This window comes from Carassius carassius, chromosome 13 (assembly GCF_963082965.1).
Source record: "Carassius carassius chromosome 13, fCarCar2.1, whole genome shotgun sequence".
Lineage (NCBI taxonomy): Eukaryota > Metazoa > Chordata > Actinopteri > Cypriniformes > Cyprinidae > Carassius > Carassius carassius.
This window is the reverse complement of record NC_081767.1, coordinates 3,897,223-3,912,958: the sequence shown is the minus strand read 5'-3', so window position 1 is coordinate 3,912,958 and position 15,736 is coordinate 3,897,223. Positions and strand designations below refer to the sequence as shown.

General features: G+C 36.7%; 1 protein-coding gene across 2 annotated transcripts in view; it reads right to left on the bottom strand.

The window, feature by feature from the left end:
• Positions 1-160: 160 nt before the first annotated feature.
• The window catches only part of LOC132155850 (neuroblast differentiation-associated protein AHNAK-like), a 30,498-nt gene continuing 14,922 nt past the window's right edge, over positions 161-15,736 (bottom strand). For both annotated transcript variants that reach the window (XM_059564583.1, XM_059564584.1), the window contains exons 2-7: positions 10,752-10,801; positions 10,532-10,639; positions 10,319-10,444; positions 9,833-9,998; positions 9,384-9,577; positions 161-9,259 (exon numbers count right to left, since the gene is read on the bottom strand). In XM_059564583.1, coding sequence (XP_059420566.1) covers positions 1,058-9,259; positions 9,384-9,577; positions 9,833-9,998; positions 10,319-10,444; positions 10,532-10,639; positions 10,752-10,801 — 8,846 coding nt within the window. In that variant the 3' untranslated portion in view covers positions 161-1,057. The remainder of the gene's footprint in view (positions 9,260-9,383; positions 9,578-9,832; positions 9,999-10,318; positions 10,445-10,531; positions 10,640-10,751; positions 10,802-15,736) is intronic.

Below are 15,736 nucleotides of genomic sequence, written 5' to 3'. Positions count from 1 at the left end.
TATTTCAGTCTTGGGATAGGCTGGCTGCTGTTGTTTGTAGGTTTTTCTTGCCATGTCAGTATCAGAAATGGACCACTACTTGTCATGTATTAGTGTTGCTACATTAGTAGAATGATGAGAAATCTGTGAAAAAGATCAGGAAATAATTAGGGACCACTAATTAGAATGTTAATATTTTATTTGACTGTTCTATTTTTTGCATTAGATGGAGATGGGGCATCATCTTAACTACTGTTTCAAAATGCAGCACATACAAACATGCAGTTCAGTACTTAAACCTGCTTAAAATATGATACATATACATCAGCATTGCTTGCATGTAGACTAATCCCATCACCAACACAATTTAAAAAACAAAAAAAGAAAAACATTTCACACTCGGAAGAATTCAAACAAAACGAACAAACAAACAAACAACAAAAAAAAACGTAATATTGTTTAAATTTATCTTAAAGGTGGCAAAAATATGTATCACAAAACTACTTAACATTACAGGCTTTCTTTTTAGTGTCTTATCTGTACAGATCATGCATATAAATATGTAAAATAGTACATGTACTTCTAATCTTATTTAAAATACACACAATTCCATAACAACAACCATAAACTACAGAGACCAACCAGGCATCGAAAAAGGCAAAACAATATTACCAAAATGCTATAAAATTGCTACAGCATAAATGTCATTCAAGACTGCACAAGAAAAGTGTGAGCAGAAAAAAACCACACACAAAAAAACTATTCTGTTTTTATATATCTTTGCATCTATCTATGTTACACAGATTTGTGCCTATATTATGTTTATACAGAGTTGCAAGTTAAAAATGTTGGAAAGCTACAAAATATGAAAATAAGGTCTACAATAAATAATATTCTCTACATTTTCATTATGTATAAGTTATGTTTTTCTTGCAAAAGCTGGATCAAATATTTTTGCTTTCCTTACTTTAAATAGAATAAAAGCTCCAAGACTGAAATAATTGTCACATATACAAATATTTGGGTCTAATTATTATGCCACTACCGATTGTATGTCACAGTTCTGTAACTGAGATTCTTACTGTTTCGAACAGGTACTTTTTGTTTCTGTATACTTTGTTGTCTTAGTCACTACAGTAAGAGTTCCCTCTGTTTTAGTAATCAAAGGCTCTGAGGGCATTTCACGGGTCAAAACCTCGACGCTTGGCATCTTCACATAGAATCCTCCAGAGGCTTCCTCACTAGAGCAAGGAAGAGAGGACTTGCTTCCTTTTGGAGAGCTTTCTGGTGTGATATTATGGATGCCGGTAGAATGGGGACTAAGGGTGACCTTGGGTACTTTGAACCATGTAGTCTCCTCTCTTTCTTCACTCTTCGTTACAGAGACAAATTCAGCTGATACTGTGGGTATTGGAGACTCTGATCCTTTCCTTTCTGCCAACATTTCAGTCCTTGCTTTCGAGGATACTATAGTACTAATCTTTCTCACCTCCTCATTCTTCTCTGTTTTCTTCCTGAGACCTGGGAACGACATTGTGCCTGATATTGTTTTTGACTCCTTGCTCTCTTTGCTTTCTCCCAAGGCCTCCTTCCTGATTTTCAGGCTTGTTTCCATTTCCTCTTCCTCACTTGCATCTTTTGAGTATGGTGAGAAAAACTCCACTTTAGGCATTTTAAGCTTTCCAAACATTGATTTTTCATCTTTGTCACCATTTAGACTTGGATTCGTTCCATCATCAGACCCACTTGGTGTTACATCAAGTGATCCTCTCTGCCCAGACGAAAATGTCACTTTTGGCAATTTAAACTTACCAGTTTTTGACTTTCCCTCAGTTTCCACCTCTTTCTCCTTATTATTTGATCGAGACTTGCCAAAACTTGGCTTCATTTTGATCTTTGGCTGCTTGAGCTTCTCATCTCCAATTTCTGCACTTGCTTCACCACCTATACTAGCAGTGTTCTCCATTTGTGAATTCACCATAACAAATACAGCTTTTTTTACTTTTGGCACATGTGGGCTTTCACACTCTGCCTCAGAGTCTGTGTTTACAGAGTGACCTTTTTCCTGAGATGAACTGATGTTGGCTTCAGGTGAACTTAAAGAAGGCAGAGGTATCCCAAATTTTGGAATTTTGCCTTTACCGGTCTGCTTTTTATCTTCTTCAGAATTATTAGTGTCAGCTTGGGCAGTCTCAATGTCAAAATCAAGCTCAGGAATCTTTGGTGCTTGTAAATCAGCTTGCAAGTTTGCATCAGTTCCTCCTTTTAGAAATTTAGTATCTGTTTTTCCAGACTTGCTTATCTTGTTTTCTAATCTAGATACTTTTAATTTTGGCATTCCAATATAAAATTTAGAACCTTTAACTTTTGGCCCTTTTATTTTTTCTTTCGGTGCGGCAGATTCCAGATCGGTATCTGGAAGTTCATTTTTCTTTTTATTCTTTTTTCCTTCTCTTGATAAGCCCAGATCCAGCTCTAGATCCACATTAGGCATCCTCAACGTTTTACCCTCTTTATGTGAATCCTTAAGGCTCACATCAGTGGAAGAATCTGACATGTTTGCATCCCTAGACATTTTTATATCTAGGTTTGGGATTTCAACATTTGGCATTGTGAATTTTCCATGCCCTCCTCCAGATTCTCCCTCTTTGGTATCAATCTCTCCAGTTCTAGTTTCTGGTAATGATATGGCTACCTGTTGTATCTTAATACCAGGAATTTTACATTGCCTACCTTCTACTTCCTCAGACCCTGAAGCCTGAGGGTCATCTGATTTGCCATATGGTAATGATATATCCACTTTGGGTATTGTTATTTTTGGTAATTGAAAGTTGCCGCCTTGTCTTCTGACCTCTGTTTTCTCTGCACTCTCTGGTTGACCTTGAGATGATACATCTACTTTTGGAATTTTGATGTCAGGAACCTTAAATTTCCCTTCTTTGCCACACACTCCCAGTTCAAGATCACCAGTGTCCTCTTTTTTACCACGAGGAAATGAGTCATCTATTGTTGGTAGTTTAATTCCAGGGATCATGACTTTACCTTTTCCTAAATCTGGTTGAAGTTCTGGAACAACGTCTTTAGATTTTATTTTTGGAAGGGATATATCAGTTGTTGGCATTTTTAATTTTCCACCTTCTAGTTCTAAATCAGGTGCATGACTTTCATCTTTGCTTCTGTGAGGTAGCAATACATCTATCTTAGGCAGCGTAATGTCTGCAATTTTGAACTTACTCCTTTTCACTCCAAATTCTATATCAGGACCATCATTTTTCATTGTTTTTCCATGAGGCAATGATATATCAAGACTGGGCACAGACATTTTTTGCGTTTTACCTTTGATTTCAGTGTCAACATTAGATGTGTCATGTTTTGCATCTTGTAATGATATTTCCACTTCTGGCATTCTTATTTTACCCTTCCTTCCAATCTCCACCTCATGGTTATCTGTGTCACCTGTTTTTCCATGAGGAAGTGAAATGTCTACTTTAGGTATTTTGACATGGGGAAAATTTACTGTACCCCTACTATTAATGTGTAAGTCAGAAGAGTCTACTGGTTCATTAAGTTTTAACCTAGGCAAGGAAACATCCAAATCAACTTTTGGAACTGATATGTCAATTGTTGGCATCTTAGGAATTTTTAAACTGCCCTCATAACCTCTGATATCTGCTTCAGATACATCAACCTCAGTTTTAGGAAGCAATACCTCAGATTCTGGAATATTTGCTTTTGGCAATGATATCTCAACTTCTGGCATTCTGACCTTTCCTTTGTTTCCCAGGAATCCAGGCATATCCATTTCTGCATCTTTGAGTTTTGCTTTAGGAGTAGGTGTCTTGAATTTGGGGAATTTGAGCTTGGATTTGACCTTAATATCAGGATCCTCTACTCTACTGATTTCTGGTTTTGTAATTTCTCCAGCGCCTGCTTTTATCTTAATTTCAGCATCAGTAGCAATTATTTCCGTTTCCCTTTTAGATGTTTCCATTGATGGTGATGTTCTTTCTAAGTCCAAATCTATTGATAAGTCAGGACTGTCTTGTTCTAGTTTGTCTCCACTTTTCAACTTTCTGCCAAATTTAGGAAGTGATATTTTGGGCATTTTCATAGAGACGTCTGCCCCAGATGATGGCCTTCCCTCCTCCGCTTTAAGAAGTTCAATGTTTTCTCTGTCACTGCCCTTTCCCTTGGGAAGAGTAAAGTCCAGGTCAACTTTTGGAGCAGATATGTCAACAGTTGGTATTTTCACACTTGGCAGCTTGATGTTCCCACCTAAAGTTACTTCAGGGACATTTAGATCTCTAATTTTGACACCAGTAGCTTTGGTCGCTATATCAGAATCATGAGTCAGTTCAGGAACTGAAATATCTATGGCTTTCTTTTCTGACCCAACTATTAGTTCATGATCTGTTAGTTTCATTTTAGGGACAGAGACAGTGGGCATCTGAAATCTTAAACCATTTTTAGTGTCATCACCCAGATCAAGCTCTCCTTCTTTGGCTCCAGGCAGAGATGTATCTATAGAGGGCATGTGAATCTTTCCACCCTTGATATCGGGATCTTCAACATTTATTTCACCTCCTGATGGTTTAAATTTAGGCAAGGAAACATCCAATTTAGGTATTTCAAATGTTCTTCCTTTTCCTGCATGTCCTTCAACATCTACATCTCCTTCTGTGCCTCCTGCAGGCAGAGATGTATCTATAGAGGTCATGTGGATCTTTCCTTCCTTGATTTCGGGACCTTCAGTGTTGATTTCACCTCCTGATGGTTTTAATTTAGGCCAAGAAACATGAAATTTAGGCATCTCAAATTTCTTTCCTTTTCCTGCATGTCCTTCAACATCTACATCTCCTCCTGCTACTCCTCCTGTCAGAGATGTATCTATAGAGGTCATGTGAATCTTTCCACCCTTGATATCAGGACCTTCCGTGTTGATTTCACCTACTGATGGTTTTGATTTAGGCAAAGAAACATGAAATTTAGGCATCTCAAATGTTTTTCCTCTTCCTGCATGTCCTTCAACATTTACATCTCCTCCTGCTACTCCTCCTGTCAGAGATGTATCTATAGAGGTCATGTGAATCTTTCCACCCTTGATATCAGGACCTTCAGTGTTGATTTCACCTACTGATGGTTTTGATTTAGGCAAAGAAACATGAAATTTAGGCATCTCAAATGTTTTTCCTCTTCCTGCATGTCCTTCAACATTTACATCTCCTCCTGCTACTCCTCCTGTCAGAGATGTATCTATAGAGGGCATGTGAATCTTTCCACCCTTGATATCAGGACCTTCAGTGTTGATTTCACCTCCTGATGGTTTTGATTTAGGCCAAGAAACATGAAATTTAGGCATCTCAAATTTCTTTCCTTTTCCTGCATGTCCTTCAACATCTACATCTCCTCCTGTGCCTCCTGCAGGCAGAGAGACATCAATAGAGGGCATGTGAATCTTTGCACCTTTGATATCAGGAACTTCATTATTGATTTCTCCTCCTGATGGTTTTGATTTAGGCAAAGAAACATGAAATTTTGGCATTTCAAATATTCCTCCTTTTCCTGTATGTCCTTCAACATCTACATCTCCTCCTGTGCCTCCTGCAGGCAGAGATGTATCTATAGAGGTCATGTTAATCTTTCCAAACTTGATATCAGGACCTTCAGTGTTGATTTCACATCCTGATGGTTTTAATTTAGGCAAAGAAACATCTAATTTAGGCATCTCAAGTTTTCTTTCTTTTCCTGCATGTCCTTCAACGTCTACATCTTTTACTGCGCCTCCTGCAGGCATAGAGATATCAATAGAGGGCATGTTAATCTTTCCACCCTTAATATCGGGATCTTCAGTGGTTATTTCACCTCCTGATGGTTTTAGTTTAGGCAAGGAAACATGAAATTTAGGCATCTCATTTTTTTTCCCTTTTCCTGCATGTCCTTTAACATCTACATCTCCTCCTGTGCCTCCTGCAGGCAGAGATGTATCTATAGAGGGCATATGAATCTTTCCACCCTTGATTTTGGGATCTTCAGTGCTGATTTCACCTCCTGATGGTTTTGATTTAGGCAAGGAAACATCAAATGTTGGCATTTCAAATTTTCCTCCTTTTGCTGTATGTCCTTCAACATCTACATCTCCTCCTGTGTCTCCTCCTGACAGAGAGATATCAATAGAAGGCATTTGAAACATTCCATCCTTGATATCAATATTGATTTCTCCATCTGAAGATTTAATCTTAGGTGAGCTAATAACAAATTTATGCAAATTTGTTTTTATGCCTTCAAGATCAATGTTTCCTTTACCCTTCCCTTTTGGTAAGGACATTTCAGTTGATGGCATATCTAACTTTCCTCCTTGGTTCTGAGGAGCTTCAGCTCCATTTCCTCCTTCTGTAGCTTTTACTTTTGGCAGTGAACCATCGCTTTTTTCAAATGTTATACCTGTTCCACAATGGCCTTCTATATCAGTATTCTTCTCAGTTTTATTTTTGGGCAAAGAAATGTCAAGGGAAGGTGTGTCAACTTTGCATCCTTTTAGATAAGGTCCTTCTATATTGACTTCCACAGATCTTTTTTTAATCTTTGGAAGTGACAAATCAAATTGAAGAAAATGAAACTTGCCCCCCTTTCTGTCATTAACTTTGCCATCTCCCTTTACTTTTCCTTGTGGAAGAGAAATGTCAACATCTGGGATATCTATCTTCCCACCCTTCAATTCAGGTCCTTCAATATTTATTTCAGTCCCTGCTGATTTTATTTGTGGTAAAATGATGTTCCATTTTGGCATTTGAAATTTTGTGCCCTTTTTGGTTTTTCCCTCCAGACAAATATCACCCTCTGTTTTAACCTCTGCTGAGGAGATATTATAAGAAGGTATATTTAACTCACCACCTTTGAATTCAGGTCCTTCCACACTGAGTTCCCCCTTGGTTGATTTAGATTTTGGTAAGGAAATATCCAGGTTTGGAATATCAGGCTTTCCTATTTTTCCCGAATGTCTTCTGAGATCAACATCACCTGTGTCAGTTAGTTTTGGAAATGATATATCAGCGGATGGAATGTTGAATCTATTGCTGTCAGGCCCTTCAATACTGATGTCACCTTGTGGTGACTTCATTTTTGGCGAGGAAATCTCAATACCAGAAGCTTTCACTGCAGGTAGAGAGATATCAACCTTTGGCATTTCAATCTTTCCACATTTACCAGAGGGTTCCACATTAACATCTCTTTCATCTTTTTTATGTGGCAAGGAAATATCATTTGGTGGCATGTGAAACTTCCTATTGATTCTTTTAACATCAAAAACAACTTCTCCTGATTTGAGTTTAGGTAGACTTATATCAGATTTAGGACACGTATCTCCCTTCTCAACCTCATTATTAATCTGTTCATTTGTTATTCCTTTTGGTAATGAAATATCAGCTCTGTGGGTGCTAAACTTTCCTTTATCAGGACTCAAAGAATCAAGTTTACTTTCTGGCAGTGACATATTTAGATCAATTTTGGGCATGTTTGCTTTTCCAGAATGACCCTCGACCTCAACACTGACCTCTATTTTTCCTTTTGGTAATGATATATCAGTGGGTGGCATTTGGAATTTCTCACCTTTGACCTCTGGATCCTCAGTATTGATTGCACCTGTGGATAATTTCATTTTTGGAATCGAGACATCTAGATGTGGCTTTTTAAATTGGCCTCCTTTCCCAGATGGGTCTCCAATCTCAATATTTCCCTCAGTTTTACCTTTAGGAAGTGAAATTTCAGTTGATGGGATACTCAGTTTTCCTGCTTTAATATTAGGCCCCTCAGCAATGGCATGCTCAGGTGATTTTACATTAGGTAGTGAGACATCTACTTTAAGCATTTTAATCTTTTCCCCTTTTCCAAAGTGGCCCTTATCATCTGCACCTACCTCTAGCATTTCTTTCGGCAAGGAAATGTCAACCTCAGGCCCTTCTATATCAATTTTAGCTTGTGGTAATTTCATTTCGGGGAGGGAAATGTCTATTTGTGGCATTTTCACATTTGGTCCTTTCTCAGAATGACCATCCACCTTTGCTTCACCTTTACCTTTTGGTAACGAAATGCTGATATTTGGCTTGTGAAATGTTCCACCTTTTGCTCCAGGTTCTTCAACTATAACTTCACCCTCAGGGGATGTTACTGTTGGAAGAGAGATGTCTAATTTTGTCATTTCATATTTTACCCCAGTACTTGCATGTCCCTCAGTATCAATGTTTTTTGCAGTCATCTTTGGTAATGAAACGTCTAATGTAGGAAGACTTGACGTTTCTATCTTGGGCACTGCAATGTCAGGTTTGGGGAGAGAAATCTTATGCTCTTTGACCATGGATCCATCAATGGCATCTCCAAATTTTTGTTTTACATGAAGGTTTAGCACTGGTAATGATTTGTCAGGCTTGGCTATGTTGATTTTTGTTCCTTTTACATTGCAATCAGGAACTTCACCATCTTTGAATTCAGCCGTGCCCTTAGACTTTGGGAGATGTAAGTCTAAATCCATATTTGGTGCTTTGATGTCAATCTTGAGCATTTTAAGTTTATTTTCAGATGTATCAGTTTCTTTCCTTTTCTCTCCATCAATTTCATCTGAATGACAAGAAAGTCTTGCCTTTGGCAGTTTGAACTTTGGAACAGTCCCCATTGTATCCGAGACATCCGGATTTATCTTCAGTAGTTTTATCTCAGTACCCTCTCCTTTACCTTTAAAACTAACCTCAAGATTAGGAACATTAGTTTCAGCTTTGCTCTGAGGCATGTTGAAATCACGCTCTGCTAATGGAGGCTTAAATTTGCCTTCTAGTTCCTTCACCTCAAAATTGTCATTTGATGATTGTACATTTATCTTTGACTTTTTAATTTTAGGGAAATTCATTCCAAATTTTGGACCTTTTGTCTTGTCCTTCAGCTTTGCCCTAGAGGCCTCTCCCTCATGTGTTGAAACATCTACATTGACATTCCCTTCACCCACAGCAGCATCCATGGCCTTCATCTTTGGAAATCTGATCTTCCTCTTCTTCTTAGTGATAACGACTTCCAGATGTCCTGATCCATCTGCAGTGGCATTCCCACCTTTCCTCATCTTGAACTTTGGGAATACAAACTCAACATCAACAGAACTGAGGTCTGATCTACCAGGTAAGCCCTCAACATCCAGATCTTCCCGTGCTCTTGTTTTTTTATTCTCTTTCAGCCTTTTCAATCCAAATCTTCCTCCTCTCATTTTCTTGGTTTTGAACGGTTTCACGCTTTTGACGCTCTGCAAGAGAAAGGTTATCATTCCTTCTAGTTTCTACTGTTGTAAGTACTTTTCTTAAAAAACAAGAAAATACTGTGGATGTTAAAAAAGTAATTATATTTTATAGCAATATCTCAGAATGTACCATTTTTTGCATCTTGGCCTTAGGTCCTCTGGGCTCAAGATTTTGTGCACTTGGATGTATGCTGACTTCACTTCCTGGCACAGTCCTCTTCAAAAAGAAGGACACTTTGTAGGGTTCTGCACACTGAAGAATTTTTAATGCGTCCTCATATTTCACGTTATCAAAATACACCCTGGCACTTAGAAGTTGATCTCCTGCAATAACACATCATCAGAAATGATTTATAACTTATATGAATTGTCTTCGTATTCTTAGTACATCTGGAAACAAAATCAATACAGTACACCGGTACTCAACAGGGAAATTTTGTCCTTTAATGATTATAGGCAGGTTAAAGTTTGGTTAAAGGTTAAAAATGCTTCTCCTGCTTGTTTCTTCAAGGACAGTAGCCCAAGTCTTTACAGTATTTGACATTGCACTGTTTAAAGTAAAATACAGTCCCTTGGTACCTTTCTGTAGACTGAGGTGCTTTGCTGCTGGGGAGTCTTTCAAAACCTCTTTGATGAAGATGCCTTGCTCCCCTCCACCCACAACACTGTACCCACTAGCTCCAACCTCAGCCTGTGTTTCAACAACCACTTCCACAAGCTCTGACAAATGGTTTTCCTTCTCCACCTGCTCATAAAATGTACAAAATCAACTTTATTGTAAGTTTAAGCACATTGCATGGCAATGGAAAGATAAACAATTAAATGACAATTAGATCAGTTGGTAATACAGTGGTAGGAGTAGGATAGCAGTAGGATATGATTGATTGTCAGTACTTGAGTGATATATATATATATATACACCTACATAACACTAATTAAGCTTAATAATTAAGCTGAGTTGTATACAAGGAAGTTCAAAGGATGTTCATACTGTATTCCACAAAAGTGCTTTTTAATCTATTTTATTTTTAGAGTAGTTCATATTATGGGATGTTTTATTCTTACCTCATTCTTACTGTCTGTCTTGGGGGGTTCCTCCATGTCAGTGAGGGTGGATTGGGTGTCTCTAAACTGGCTTCTTTTCAGACTCAAAACCTGTTTTAGTTCTGCATGGAGTTTCTCCTTTTGAACCTTGGAAACAAATTTAGAAGCAAAATTGAAAGAAGTTTGAGATTCACATTTCCACATGGCTGGGCTCACAATTACAATAGTCCTCACAATTCGCTCTGGGCTGTCCTGTTCATCAGTAGAGATGCTGTGCTGTGTACTCAGATGAGCGCCAAAAGGAGGCCTATCTGAGGGGGGAGAGCGTCTTTTGTTGTTTACCTATTTGTAAAGAGGCAAACAAGGCAGACATGAGATAAAAAATAAAATTAAAATTAAAACAGCCATCTTCTATTGGCTTTAAAGTTGTAATGGTTTGGCAGTGCCAACCTACAGGTGAATCTCTGGCTTGTGGATTCCCATGACTGCTCTCTCTGTCAGACTCTGAAATTAGAGAAGGTTTACAATGTCAGGAGCCATCAGTCTAGATTAGCACATTTAGTCATATTTAGACCAGGTACACTGTGTAAAAATAAGTACACTTAGCATATTGTTTAAATACTTATTATTAAAATATTTTAAAAGAATATACTTAAGAGTGTTTTCAAACACTCAAAGTAATTGTATGTTATTTAAAATTAAATGTGTTAGTTTAAATTTTATAATATATTAGATGCAATTAATTGAACTTTTGACTCACTTAAGCAGCACTTAAGTACACCTTCTTTACTTCTGTTGTCTTTGAAATATGGTTAAAGTGTACTGCCAAATGTACTGCCAAGAATATATTAACTTTAAATGGAATATCGAATAACACACTACAGATAAAAGTATAATCCAGTACTTTACACGTGCTTTGGTATGTTAATCAACACATTAAAATAAGTGTACTTTTAATTTGACATTGTTAAAAATTGCACTTTTTACCGTGTACTTAAGTGTGTTAAGAAACAGTCATGTGTATCTCTTTAAGTACACTTAAATGTACATCTTTAAGTAATTTTTTTATTAACCGTATATTATTTGTAAGTACAGTTTTCTGAAAATAATTCTGAAAAGTGTTAATTCAATACAATCAAGTTCAAAGTTACACTGTAAACCCTAATGTTGTCTTGACTTAAAAAATCAAGTAATGTTGACTAAACATTACCTAAAATTTTGCGTTTTGGCCCCGTCACTTAAAAATATGAGTTAATTTAACTAATTTACCTTCAAAATGCATAAACTTAAGATTTCAAGTGTTGTGAGCTCAAAATCATGAGTAATCCTTTGGAAAAACTCAACATCACTCTGTTCTTCCTTTAATGTGATTGGCCATGGGAGGAATTCTGCCTAGCAACAAGAGAACAAAAGCACTGATTGGTGGATTACAAAATTCGTCCTTTTGGTCTGTTTGGTTTGCTGAACTACATTTCAAGATGACATTTTTTTTTAGTGTATTATGTTAGGTGAGTAAAGTTATGTAGATATAAAGTTGTTTTGCATGATTTCTACTAGTGAAATATGTTATCCTTGTGGTACGTGATTTTGATATGGTATGATTATTGAAACGACAACTTATAGTATTTGATGAAGTGGGCCAATCGTTTTCCTTTGAGAGAAAGAACATGGCAGCTAACGTTACTGCTTAACTCGTTAAACCAATACACTGGAAACCCTAATAAGTTGACTGAACTAAATTGATTGAGTAAACTCGTTGCCTCAATTTAATTGAGTAATGGAGTCTCCCAAAACTTACATATTTAAGTTTATTTAACGACGCATTTGTAGAAAACCCTAATAAGTTGACTGAACTAAATTGATTGAGTAAACTCGTTGCCTCAATTTAATTGAGTAATGGAGTTTCACAAAACTTACATATTTAAGTTTATTTAACTTGACGGTTTTGTAGATTGTACTTAAATCACTCAGTTCACCAAACTTGGTGCTTATTTAATGTACTTAAACGATTATGTTCACTTAACTTGGTATTAATTTCAAGTGTACTTATATATTTAAGTTAACTCAACATGTAAATTTAACAGAAAATTATGTTCTTATTTTTGACCGCACACTTTTTGCACACTGAAGTAAAACAAATAACAGCATATTTAAACTTTGACCTTTTGACAAAATGTTACAATATTTGTGAAAATACAGTAAACCCTATACTGCACTGTAAAAAAAAAAAAAGTTGTGTCAACTTAAAAAAATAAGGCAACTTATCGCTAGCGCTTTTTTGAGTAAACTTAACAAAAAATTACTATGTTTGCGTATTTTAACATCAACCTAATCCATTGGGCAAAGTTACGTCCAGTGGACATCTTTTTATGTCTTTGCAGACGTTGAAAAGATGTCCACTGAGCAGGCAGAATGTTTTATGATGTCTTTTTTAAAATGTTTTTTATGTCTTCTGTACGTCCGATATAGACGTTCACAGATCCTCCTTACAAGGTTCTGTGACTTTATTTCTGTCAGACATCTAGAGAAGCTCTTATTGAGAATTAACAGAGGTTTAAATGTTGATACTTTATACATTTGAAGTCACCATTGTGGTGGAAAGTGTTTGGTTTAGTTGGGATCTTGGTCCAGTTACTTCTTGTGTAAGCTTGTCTTTTGCTGCTGTAACAGTGTATTTTAAAACACTGTTTTTGTGGCGATGAAAGACAAACTTAAATGAGCTCAGGTGTCATCAGCTCTTTATTGGTGTTAGCTTGTCTCTTGCTGCTGTAACTTGTGTGTTGTAAAACACTGTTATTGTGGCAATGAGAGTTGAGATCAGACATGCACATCTTGCTTGAAATGGTGACAAGTTAAAATAAAATGTATTGCTGCAACTGTGGATTCACTTTTATGGATAGAAACCTAGTAGATAAAATAATGTACTTACTTTTTAAAAACAGATCACATCGTCACAAACATACATCAAGATTTTGGATATGCATCACATCAATGGTGACAATCAGAACAAAAAAGGCTGTAAAATAAGGATGAGTTTGTGCTTTTGTTTGTCACCGTTGTTGTGATGCATCTGCTAAATCTAGAAGTCTGTGTGTGTGAGTACTTGATTCTTTTACTCAAAATATTTCAAATGCATTCATTTTGTCCATCTTCAAAATAAGTATTTAGCTCTTGGTGCCTGTTAAAAATATCAAACAAAACTTATTTTATGATCTCAAATACGTATTATGTGATGACTTTCTCATCAACAAAAAACATCTGATAAAACCTGAGCTCATTTAAATTTGTCTTTTTTCACCACAAAAACAGTGTTTTAAAATACACCAACCCAGCAGCAACTGGACCAAGATCCCAACTAAACCAAACACTTTCCACCACAATGGTGACTTCAAATGAATCAAGTATCAACATTTAAACCTCTGAGTGATTTAGATACAGTCTACAAAAGCGTCAAGTTAAATAAACTTAAATATGTACGTTTTGGGAGACTCCATTACTCAATTAAATTGAGGCAACGAGTTTACTCAATCAATTTAGTTCAGTCAACTTATTAGGGTTTTCAGTGTATTAAGAGGCATTTTATGCATCACTTACTACATCAAATGTGTTGCTGCATGGTTATGATAAGCTAAAAAATGTTTTAAAGGAAAATAATGTTTCTGCTTCTGCTATCCTCTTGAAACTTTTAAAACTCATTAAATGAAATTACTGGGCCTCCAGCTTTGCCTATAGTGTAAACCTACCTCACTATATCAACTGTGCTGTTATCTATGAGACTAAAAAAAATCCTGTCCCACCATAGATCAAGTTGCCATCAGGTTCGTAAGCCTGCAAACTGTGTCCTCTCTCTGCATGCTTCTCATTCCTCATTCGGCAGTGGGGTCTGGTATCTGATTCTGTCGTAAGAGTGTGTAACCAACATTAAGAAATCTAATGGGCTCAGACACCCACACTGAATAACCTATTACAAAGGCACACACAACACTAGCAGGTGCTCTTTTATCATGCTGTGCCAGCTGTGTACTACTGTGTTTCCTGACCTTTTTGTCTTACTGAGCACCACATATCATCAAATAGACTGCAATACAATAAAATGCGTAAAACTTCCATTATACTACGCATCTTTTAACATGATTTTTTATTTATTATGTATTGAATATAAGCTGTCTGTCTGAGGTTAGCATATTTTTTTCAATCATTTTCAAAGAGAGCACCATGTTTTAAAAAAAAATGGTAGCAGCGTGACAAGGCGGAGCGAACCTATAACACGGTGAGCGCTTTGCATGTTGTTTTTTTTCTGGTCACTGAGAGTTGAAAAATATTAAACTTTGGGTAAAAGGCAGTGCTCATCTATATCACTTTTTACCCAGCTGTCTAATCACAGTGGAGGAGGGTGGGATAAATATCACCAACCTTCGCATTCTATTTGTACAATGACTGAAGATTGCTGATCTCTGAGTATCCACCGCTGTACCCGATGACATATCTGGACTGCAGTGAGGTTAATATAAAAAATACTGCTTGGAGGAACATTTCCTTTACTATGTCTCTAATTAAACGCTGCACCTCCAAAGAAGCCTCAGGTGTCCACAGCTGGCCGTTTTCAAAAGAACTCCTGGCATTTTCAATTGGCTTTAATACTTTGGTGGACACGTGGCCTTACACTGGTTGAAAAATAGAATTTAGATTAAAAATAAATAAATAAAAGAACTGGAAGAATTATGCAAAAATCACATTTTTATATGCATATCTTTCTATGTTATTTTTGTATATAATTATAACCCTGTTCTCGGATGGACTTGCCATGTATCCAGGGCTATCCATTCCCTGTCTTCAACCCAAAATGCTGGGAGAGAATCCAGCATCCCCTCGTTAGGACAGTCGATTTAGAAAATAGATGGATGGATATCTGTGTGTATATTTGCGTGTGTGTGTGTGTTTGTGAGTGAGAGAGGCAGCTGTTCCCTAGTGATTCTATGTGTGTCCAGAGGAGGGGACAGAAGACTGGAATGGTGCTGAACATATCAGATCTTTAAATAAATACGTGCTGGCCTGACCTACATGTGCTGGTGTAATGACAGAGCTGTTCACACTAGAGTTCCTGCAAATGCTGCCAAGCAATAGACACGCTGGGTACACATCAGCCAAACTCAACGGCAGTTTATGAATGCTCTTAAATTATATAACTCATACCAGATGTACCTTAGAAAGAAGTTGAGAAACTAAAACGTTCTCTGGAAGTAAGAAAAGCTAATTCATGCAATTTAGAACAAAAGTTCAGGAGATTAATGGCTGTGATTCATGGGTACTGATGCATAACATAACATGTTTTGCATAAAATTCATAATAATGTTTATTTTATTTTTCATTTATTTATATATATATATATATATATATATATATATATATATATATATATATATATATATATATATATAT